General features: G+C 33.8%; 1 protein-coding gene across 1 annotated transcript in view; it reads right to left on the minus strand.

The window, feature by feature from the left end:
- The window catches only part of LOC133180979 (TBC1 domain family member 12-like), a 16,081-nt gene extending 4,640 nt beyond the window's left edge, over positions 1 to 11,441 (minus strand). The window contains exons 1-11 of the mRNA XM_061315467.1: positions 11,349 to 11,441; positions 10,022 to 11,226; positions 9,557 to 9,769; positions 9,014 to 9,096; positions 5,493 to 5,610; positions 4,451 to 4,557; positions 4,231 to 4,311; positions 2,608 to 2,705; positions 2,316 to 2,387; positions 1,585 to 1,713; positions 941 to 1,050 (exon numbers count right to left, since the gene is read on the minus strand). Of these exons, the coding sequence (XP_061171451.1) occupies positions 941 to 1,050; positions 1,585 to 1,713; positions 2,316 to 2,387; positions 2,608 to 2,705; positions 4,231 to 4,311; positions 4,451 to 4,557; positions 5,493 to 5,610; positions 9,014 to 9,096; positions 9,557 to 9,769; positions 10,022 to 11,118 (2,108 nt within the window). The 5' untranslated portion in view covers positions 11,119 to 11,226; positions 11,349 to 11,441. The remainder of the gene's footprint in view (positions 1 to 940; positions 1,051 to 1,584; positions 1,714 to 2,315; positions 2,388 to 2,607; positions 2,706 to 4,230; positions 4,312 to 4,450; positions 4,558 to 5,492; positions 5,611 to 9,013; positions 9,097 to 9,556; positions 9,770 to 10,021; positions 11,227 to 11,348) is intronic.

Below are 11,441 nucleotides of genomic sequence, written 5' to 3' on the forward strand. Positions count from 1 at the left end.
TGCCAGCAGGTGCCAGTAACAGATGCATAAAGGCTCTGCAGCATAATGTGTTCCCAGATTGGTTATGACCTCATTAATGCCAGAATTAGTCACATATTCTTTATTTAAATTCATAGAGAAAAATAACTCTACTTGCACAATTCATACAACTTTTTTTTAGCAAAACTGACATCATTGCTGATAATGCCTTAAAATGAAACTGTATGTAAATGTGTATGCCTCATGGATTTAAAAATGACAAACAGTTTAAAATGCAGAAAACCCTGAACTGATGTAAAAATCACTTTCATTTTTTTGAATTCATTTTTATGTTATTTAATGTTACACTCAAGACTACAAGTACATATTGTATGTGTATCTTAACCATATTTTGCGTTTCAGTAAAACTCAATTAGTACGAACACGGATATAGCAAATTAACAGATACAGTTAAGTTTTTTTTTATCTCTTGCGAAATTCTTGATAATTCCTGGTAAAATTTTACAGTTATAATGAACTCTGATATAGTTAATTTACAGATATAGCAAACAGATTTTTTCTCCTGTAGAGGTTATGAATATTAAATGAAATTTCTAACAAATTTTCAAAGATCTCAAAATTTAAAGTACATGTATTGTACTGATATTACTGTTTGTAAGTATTCATGATTAAATTCAATTTATCCAAAAACTTCAGTATTCCAAAGTATGTTTTGTATATAATACTTCCAAGAATGTACATGTATATTGTAATCATAATTGAAGGAAAACATCTAGTACAATATATTGCGAATTGGCTAAATATACTTTTGATTTAACAAATTTGTTGTATGGATGTAACAAATTACAGATACAGTGAAGTCAATTAGCAGTTCCCCAGGACTTTCCTATAACTAATTATAAGTTTTACAGTATTACAAACTCTTCAAAGACAAAAAAGACTGCCATTCTGTCATACTTACCAATCTATGAGATATATGTCAGGTGTAACATTATTTCGATTAAAGACACGAAACAATGCAGGCATGTTTTCTTTGAAGAATTCTTCATATGTTTGAAAATAAAACTTCATCTGAAAAGAAAAAAGTTGAAATTCAAAGCCTAAAACTACCAATATCTAAAACACAAGCTAGCCTTTTTCAAGAATAAATATGTCTATATTCATATAAATGTATCTTTTTGATAAGTTTGTTACTTTTAGATTATTTACAGTCATGCCATATTCATGTATTTACTGTGGAATCATCATTGTTCGTGGGGGATCAATGTTCGTGGATTTCGTGGGTAACCCTTACCCACGAATTTACATCCCCACGAACAACTATTTTGTCAACGTACTGATTGATTAGATCTACCAAATAAACAAGCTTAATTACAAGCGAAATTACATCCCCACGAACCAATAAAATTTGGCTTGCCCACGAACATTGACCCCAACGAATTTAAATGATTCCACAGTATCTAATACATACATAATGTATTGCCTTTATAAACATATTCTCTCTAATTCATCCCTCATGTGAACCTTGTCTAAAAATAAAGACAAATGGCTTCTAATTCTGAGACATGCCATTAAAAGACATAAGGTTGATACTTATTATCTTACCATGGCTTCATCAATTCTAAAGAAGGCTACTTGACAAGGTCTATTCAGTAAATTAGCGAAGCAGATAAAGGCATCAGCGACGTCCATATTCAGCAACAGAACGGCAGCAATGAAAGACATACCCTGCACCTGAAAATCAGACATCAAATTACATTTCCTTATCTGTTTATCAGTCAAGTCATACAATATTTTCTAGTTTCTTTGTAGTCTTATCCAAGTTTGTGTAATAGACTGAAAAAAAAGCCTTGAAGCTCTTTTCGAATTATGGGAAATATATGTAAGATTAAATTGAAACCTAGAGTAGTACTCAATATGCATTGTAGTAAAAGTGCTGAGATAAGTCTGCCAACAAAATGAATTCCAGGAATCATACTTGGAATGGTGCTTTAAACATTTTTTTTTAATTTTGATATATGAAAAATCATAAATAAACAAATCTTTCAGCAATCTTTTAATTCTGTGATTTTTTAACAAGGTTATCAGTAACGCTTATAAAACTGATCAAAAGAAAACCTTTAACTTTGTTTTCAAGTTATTCATATGGATGCTTTTATAAAATATGCAAACTAATAATATACTTTTAATGGGGGGGGGGGGGGCAATCAATCTTTCAATTTTGTTATACAATAAAATAAATCATTTATATGAAGAAAACTGAAATTTTTCCATATATTTTTTTTTTTGGGTTCCTTCATATATTTTTTTGGGTGGGGGTATGGGGGTTTACTTACATAACCAACATCTGGTCTGTAGCAGGCATAAGCACCCAATAAACTGTGAAGAAGATCATGATATGGTCCTCCCTAAAAGTAACAGATAAATACTATCAAGAAAATGAACAAAATTAAGGTTACCTATTAATATCATCAATAATTCTTCATCTTTATTTAGAATTTTTAATTTTTTTTTGTGGTAGAGGGTATTTTATAGAGCAACAATGTGTAATTTTACATGTACATCACACATGTTTCCACAACTCTGTCCCCATTATACAGGTAAATTCTAAATACATGTAAATGTTACCTTTTGAAAGATACACAACTGAGGGAATGTCCGTGAAATATCTAGTTTGATGAGTTCTACACTAGCCTCTCGATTGGTGCACGACACCTCAGGAACATCTGTTAAATGCATTTACATGTAAATTACTGAACAGATCAGCCATTTGTTTCATCTCCAACATAATGAACCACAATCAAAAACTTTATCTCCTCTTGAGAAAAAAAAATCATGAGTCAAACTTGGCAAACAGAAATAACTATGACGTAGTTAAAAGAGAACAATTTTCAGTGCCTGTATACATGCTACAAGATCAAAAACTGATAAAATTAATTATTTAATCATTTGCATAATTATGATGGTACATGTAGTAAAATGTGCATCCAATTTACACCATTAAGCTAATTAACATCAATAAAATGTCTCCCCTTCAAGTGTTTAGAATGTAAATTTAGTGTTAAATGGTAAGTATTTTATCATAGAGTAAACAAGAGGCCCATGGGCCACAACGCTCACCTGAGTAACTTTGGCCTTGCTGTTTTTCACCCGATTTCCCCCTTGTAATACCTATTGTGGCCCCGCCCTACCCCAGGGGTCATGATTTGAACAATTTAGAATCTACACTACCCCAGGATGCTTCCACATAAGTTTCAGCTTTTCTGGCCCAGTGGTTCTTGAGAAGAAGATTTTTCAAGATATTTTCTACATATTTCAATGTAAAACTTGGATTCCCTATTGTGGCCCCGCCCTACCCCTGGGGGTCATGGTTTTTACAATTTAGAATCTACACTACCCCAGGATGCTTCAACATAAGTTTCAGCTTTTCTGGCCCAGTGGTTCTTGAGAACAAGATTTTTAAAGATTTTTTCTACATATTTCAATGTAAAACTTGGATTCCCTATTGTGGCCCCGCCCTACCCCCGGGGGTCATGATTTGAACAATTTAGAATCTACACTACCTCAGGATGCTTCAACATAAGTTTCAGCTTTTCTGGCCCAGTGGTTCTTGAGAAGAAAATTTTTAAAGATATTTTCTACATATTTCAATGTAAAACTTGGATTCCCTATTGTGGCCCCGCCCTACCCCCGGGGGTCATGATTTTTACAATTTAGAATCTACACTACCCCAGGATGCTTCCACATAAGTTTCAGCTTTTCTGGCCCAGTGGTTCTTGAGAACAAGATTTTTAAAGATTTTTTCTACATTTTTCAATGTAAAACTTGGATTCCCTATTGTGGCCCCGCCCTACCCCCGGGGGTCATGATTTTAACAATTTAGAATCTACACTACCCCAGGATGCTTTCACATAAGTTTCAGCTTTTCTGGCCCAGTGGTTCTTGAGAAGAAGATTTTTTAATGACCCCACCCTATTTTTGTCTTTTCTTGATTATCTCCCCTTGGAAGGGGGCTTGGCCCTTTATTTTAACAATTTAAACTCCCCTTCACCCAAGGATGCTTTGTACCAAGTTTGGTTAAAATTGGCCCAGTGGTTCTTGAGAAGAAGTTGAAAATGTGAAAAGTTTACAGACGGACGGACGGACAGACAGACGGACGGACGGACGGACGGACGACGGACAACGGGTGATCAGAAAAGCTCACTTGAGCTTTCAGCTCAGGTGAGCTAAAAATCACTATATATGACTTACTTTCAGTGACTGATCCAGTGTCCGAGTCACAAGTCTGTTTAATTCTGTCCTCAGCTCGATTTGCACAAATCTCATACAGCTCTGAAAATAATAAAATTTCCACTTAATAAAAAAAGGTGGTAAACTACAACATCCTGGGCAGTGTTTAAAATTTCTAAAGGAAAATGACAACTTTTATAGAAAAGAATAGCAAGTGTTAATCATTTTTCTTTTCAAATACCTGGAGTAAGGTTGAGGTCATTTCCTATGGCTAACTTCCAGACTTTCCCTCGGACATTTGTTGGTAGTCCCTGCCACCACATGTCCCGTGTTTTCTTGGTGTTTTTCCTAAAATTTACACAGTGATCATACTAGACAATGCATATTTGTAACATCAAGTATACAGGAGAGTATAATTGAGATTTATTTTCAAAAATCAATTATAATACAGATAATATTATTTGTTTTTCATCAGCATGCCTGCCAACTCAACCACAATCAGTTGAAATTGCTTTCATGAATATTTCATTAAAGATAGAAACTTCTTTATCAAACTTTCTTTTTTCCTTCAATGCCCAGGGCTAGAAATAATTATTTTTGTTTACTGGTCACTCGGGCTATCGCCTTATATTTTTACTGGTCAGCTTAGTACTTTCACTGTCCCACTGGGCCAACAGATTTTAAAAAGAATGGCACAAAACCATAATAATAATACATGTAGTAATATTTTTTTATATTGTGATACTTAGAAGTACAATTTAGCAAAACAAGAAACAGCAGAAGTTGGGACACACAACCCTGTCAAGTTAACTAGCCCGACTGTGAGTGAATTTTATTATGCATAAAAAAATGCTGACCCAAAGGGCACATGCCTTCTGCAATGTACTAGCCCAGATTGAAAATTCACTGGCCCTAGACCAGCGGGCCATCAATTATTTCGAGCCCTGAATGCCAACAACATCACTGGTTAGTTCCTTAGTATCTTAATCTAAAGAGAGACTTCAGCAAGAGGTATTATAATTCAATGTATCTCAACACTCCATGTCAAATGATGGTGCTTCCAATATTACAATAATGGAATTTCAAGCACAAAGTGATGAGAACTGTTTGGTCCAGGACCATCTTGGAGTACAGTGATTGTACATGTATATGTAATGATATGACTTACATGTACTGATACAACTTACATGGACTCCCAGTTTGGCAATGTCTTTGCTGCCCAGCGTTTGGACTAGAATGACTGTTTTGCACTGATATGACTTACATGTACTGATATAACTTACATGGATTCCCAGTTTGGCAGAATCTCGGATGCCCAGCGTTTGGACAGCTGCAGCATCTGGTCTTCCTGTTTTAATTGTTGCTGTTGCAGTTTCTTTTTCAATTTTAGATCTCTTTGTTCTGAAATTACAAAACATAAAGAACAGATTTTCAAAAGATAGTAGTCAAATATATAAAGTGTTTTGATATTGTCAAGTGTAAAAAGTTTGGACCCCTATTGTGGTCTACACTGGAATCATTTTAATTTTGCAGGGGTCATTGGTCGGTAATAGGCAGGGAAATTTTTAATTACATGTATTATTGGGGACATAATATCTTGGGTAACTCCTATATATAGAGAATATTTAATGAACTAATACATTGAAAATAATCATTTGTGGGGATGTAAATTGTTGGGTAAGGGTAACCCACAAAATCTATGAACATCGGTCTCCCAAGACAATGATCATTCCACAATATTATTGGCCTGAATGTCTATTAAAGCAAAGAAGGAATTCTACAGGTATAAAAAGTTGTGTATCAATCTGAATACTGTAAAATTACATTCTTCACTTAAATTTATTTACCAATGCATTCCTTGGTTAACATTCAACCCCATCCCCTACAGCGAATATGAACTGAATATCTTTAAGAAAGTTTTCATAAAATAGATAAATTGACAAACAAAAGTGTTCTTTATTTTGTTTTTGTTTTGTAGGAGAAAATTTTTAAAAATTGTCCTCTTTATATCCTGCATACCAGTAAACAGTTAAGAAATCTTCAGCATTAAAATTTGGCCAAAATCTTAAGAAAATCCACCTTAGATCACTCAGTGACAACAAAAACATTTAATTTGAAATTTTTGTTTACAGACAAATAATGAATGCCCCTGAAACTACATTCACTACAGCGAAATGATTGTAGACAAAGTGAACACAAAATAGGATGGTAGTCCAATGCTTCAGGCTAATCTTTCTACTCAGATGCTAAAATACACTTAAATCTGACAACCATGGCTTATTTACAAACACAATACATGTACAATGTACCATGAAGATAATCTCATGTATTGTTTAATTCCTTCTCTGGCCTTGATTTTAAAACCTTTTCAATCTGAAGTGCATGAATATACAAAATTTACATATAAATATGTACATGTACCAAACCTATATATTGATTTTCTTGAAAGACCTAATTCCAAAGTTGCTATTAATGTATGAATTATTTACAGACTCCGAGTCCCTTTTATAGGTCAACATTTGAAATACAATGTACTGCATATGACAGCTTCTTTAGTTATTGAAAGTTCAGTGACCCATTGCTAATTATAACCTACACTGTTACGACACTCCTGTTAGAGAAATTTGATTCCAGTTCAAAATTTATTTATATTGTGTTACACATGTATAATAAGAACACTGACTTATTTCAAACCTATTAGAACATGCAGTAAGCCACCATTGGTCAATTTATTTTTTTCTGTGGGAGTTTTATAACCAGCTATCACATTTCATAAAATTACAAATACTTAGCACTAGTTATATTCTGAAGCTGTTGATTTTGATGTATGGGTTTGACAGGATACAATAGCAAACTTTATAAGATCAATGTATCCAGGTATAACAATTTGACACCTGTATACACCTCCTGGTGTTATTGTGCACTGGATACATAAAGTTGATGCAAAATGCAACTTACACTGTACTGACGTGTATAATAGCCTAAAATATTGAGAAGAGAAACTAATGCATATTTTCAGTTTTGGTAGGAAAATGGGGACTTATTTTCAAGAAAAATATACAGTAAGAAATTAAAGTATAAATGCATAAAATAATATGTTTAATGCAAACAGTCTTCAGCAACAGGGGCCAGTAACATATTTTGCCTGATTTATGTGAGCTCTACATATTCCTTTGTGTGTGTATAGTGATCACATAAAATCTAGCAAAGTATGTTACTGGCCCCTGTGTCCTCAGCTAATGTTTACATAATCAGATTGAGAATATCTGATATTCTAGTTTACTTCATCTGTATTTCTGCATCTACAGAAACCTATTTATATCATTTAAAGATAGAAATTGGATGCTTCTTTTGTAATTACACTTAGTCTGTAATAGTCATTTCAGGCCTATTTGGCTTCTTTACAATTAATTAAGAAGACAATAAAGAATGATATTTTTATTATCTAAATAATTTTTTTCTACATATATAATAATCCACAGATATAATCAAAAAAAAAATGGATCATTGTGATTTTGACAGGAAATAATACTTATTGACGCTTATCAAACTTGGATTGATTCATTGTTAGATAATGACATATTACTTATAAGCTTTTCATAAACTAATTTAAACTATGATGAAGTGGGTCACTGATACAAGTGCTTAAAATGATAAAATTAGTCAAAACAGCAGATCACACTATCTATGAATTAACAAGGTAAAATATATTCAAGTAGGACTTAGTTTCAAATAAAATTTGACTGAAAGAAACTGAAGACCTTATTTAGGGAATCTATTGGATTAACAATTTTAGAACTTTTTGCAATTGGGTCAGAGCCAGACTTTCAAACACTGATGCATGACCTTGACCCTTCAACTTTATTATATTATACTGTGAATGCTTTCTCAAGTTCAAAAGTTACCATCAAGTTAAAATTGTGCACAGGAATATTATATTTATCAGATTTCAGACCAAATTCATCATGCCCCCTTATCTAATTATCTTTAATCTCAATTAAAGAAAAGAAACCTTGCTGTGTGCCTAATATTTTTCTCCTTCTTTTCTTGTATATTTCTTGTTGTCCAAATTGAATAGAGAAGACATCAAAGCTAACTTTTAATATCAGTCAATAAGATAGATCTTGAAAATCATCAAGCTTATTCTTCATACTCAACAACATGATAAATTCTCCTTCATAAATCATTGTTTCAGAGTAGCAATTCATACATTCTTTAATACACCACACACTCTAAAAGAACTTCTCTAAGGACTCTCAATATATGCCCTTCTAAAACGTTTTCAGGTTAAACTTAAATGGGACAACACAAAACTAAGTAAATAAATGCTCTGCGCAGTACATTGTCAAGATGTGACACAAACAGGAACTATTATCATGATTATGCCTGCCATAGTTTTTATAGAATGTAAGCTTCCTGTCGGTTGTGTACAAACTTGACCTTACTCAGACAAATTCATGTTAAACATTATTGTGGTTACGTATTGACAGCACTCCTCAAATGCAGGTCAAGATCATGTGTCACTATCCTCCATGACACATCAGTACATATTAACTAAATTTTTTTATGTATCAGCCAACACTGTATATCTACCTATCCTATAAAAAGCCATGAACTTCAAATATGAAAAAGACTATAAATCATATACATTCACCTGATCTACTTTCTTTTTGTATATGGGTCAAGTTTAGCAACCTTTTTTTTTTATTGACATCCACCAAAACATGTTTAAATTTATTTTCAACAAGCTGCAATTTAGAGCCCATAATACAATCGATCTAAACAAAAACATTGGTTACTGTACCTTTCTTTTTAGCAGCTTCTATCATGGCTTCATACTGCAATCTGTGTCTCTCAGCTTCCTCGGGATCTTTTGTGGGTAGGTTTCTAGAAAACAAACAACATACAGTGACACTTATTTAAAATTTTAATTTTATTTACTCAATATTTCATTGAATGAAATAATAGATACATCTTTTACAGTTCAGCTTCCTTGAGCACACCCAAAAATGGATCACCCCCCCCCCCCCCCCCCTTTAGACAGAAATATATCTTCATGGAAAGTGGCAAAGTTTTCTATGATTAGATTAATTAATACCTGTAATGTCTGATAAGATTCACAATATATGTAATGTCTAATAACATCAACTTAGAAAAATGATCTGACTTTTCTATATATGATTGTCAGGCAAAAACCCTGCTGCATGTAACTATATCACACTATATGGATCTAGAGCCATGTGTTCCAACTGAATCAATCACTTCTCTTCCATGACCTATACAGGCAATCCATGTTTGCTTTTTGTTTATTTAATTAACTATAATGGACCAGTATCATTGTACTTACTGTGGTCTATTCTCTAGAATGAGGGCGGTGGTGGACATTACTTCTACATCAGACTTCTTGGTCCGATTGGGGTTCTGAAGAGCATTTCGTTGTTGATATTCATTGGAAATCTGCTGTGGAGGTTTGACCACACCCTGCTTTGGTGGGACCCGCCCAAAAAGCTTCCAACCTTGGTCCTCCTCTTCTTCCTTGGACTTGCGCGAAAACAATCCCCTGTCGAGAGCATTTATTTCTTCATTATTTTCTAACATGCTTCACATACACTGGCATTTCACATACAGGTAGTTATTTCAAGTAAAAGCTTCCTACATACACGTATATGTACTGGTTAACACAGACTTGTCATTCAGTGAGAAACTTTATAATATCCTTTTATATAATTTCCTGTTTTATTCTTACTTTTATTAAGGACTTTAACTCTGACATTTTTTGTAAACAATAGGGATAAATATAGATATATATCACCTTGATAAAAACCCTGAGATGCCTCTTCTCTTTGGTTTGGCTCCTTGTTCTTCGATCCCACTGTCTGATGAGTTATTTTTGCAACGATCAAATGAATTCCTTGAATGGAGATTAACTTCAATAAAATTCCCGTCACCTGTGTCTAAGCACATTCCAGTCCCATCACTTGCATCATCGCCAACTGACACTGCAGAAACTGAGAAGTCAGTACAGGTGCTCAAGCTTGACAAACTGGAAGCATCGTTAAACGTCCTCAATAAAGAATCTCCTGTCTGGACTCTGTGGAAAGATCCCTCCAGGTCAAAACTGTTGCAGGTGAGCTGATCTGGATCTTTAAGTCTTAACAGGGAATCTGTTTCTCCAATACTTGAGGTGTCCTGTAAATTAACCAGTTTCCATTTGTCACAGATGCTGGTACAGTCCTCGTCACTTCCTTCATTTTGACTTGTCTCAGTAATGTTGTTCACATCTAAATTTGTCTCGCTTTTTGAATCGATGCTATCTTTAGATGTTTCTGTAACAAGTTGGCGAGTGTTAGGCAAATAAACAAGTGGTGTGGAGATCTTTTCCAACACTGAACTAAGACGGTTATCATCCTCTTGTCCAACAGTTATGGGTAAATCTTGAGTGAGGGAAATCGGAGATATTAGAAGTCCAGAATTCAGTTCCTTTGCATCCGCTCTCTTAACACTGGAACAGTTTGAATCACTTTGTGATTTTGCTATTCCATTTTGCTTGAGATTCTGTTTATTTGCATCACAGTCTAGCTTGGTAATATCTTTTTCATTAGTTGAAATTCCATTTTCACTTTTTGACCTTTTAAAATCTGGATGTACATCACTATCTCCTGAGCTCGATAAATGTGAACACATATCTTGATCAGTAAAATTTGTTGAACAAAACTCATGTTCAGAAACACTTTCAGGAGATGATGGAATATCAGAAAAGCACGGCTCTTTTGAATCCTCATCAAAATTGCACTTTTTAACTCTTGATTTTAAAACTGAAATATCCGACTCATGGTTATTCTCCAGCAAACTCCCACTTGATGTAATGATGGAGGTAGGCGGTAAACTATCACACATATCTAATCTCATTGTGGTACATTTTTACTTTTAATTAACGTCCTTTCCATTTTGTGGACGATGAGATGATTTGTTTTTGCTTTCTCATATCAAAGTCCGCAGCCATTTGACATCTTTAAACTGTCAAAATAAATGGCGACACATTCTTTAATCGCATACCAAATTATCAAAATCATACTTTATCGCAATTTGTCAACACTTAAGTTAATACTTACGTAAAAGATAACAAATTCCAAACTCACCTTGGTATCTAAAAATACTCATGTTTGTTTATATTCCTTTATCGACGTTTCTCCCTTCCGCCATCTTGCTGAAATTGTATGCTAATGAGGGGG

Source organism: Saccostrea echinata, unplaced genomic scaffold (assembly GCF_033153115.1).
Source record: "Saccostrea echinata isolate AGI-Se365-2 ecotype Australia unplaced genomic scaffold, CSIRO_AGI_Sech_v1 ptg000008l, whole genome shotgun sequence".
NCBI classification, from domain to species: Eukaryota; Metazoa; Mollusca; class Bivalvia; order Ostreida; family Ostreidae; genus Saccostrea; species Saccostrea echinata.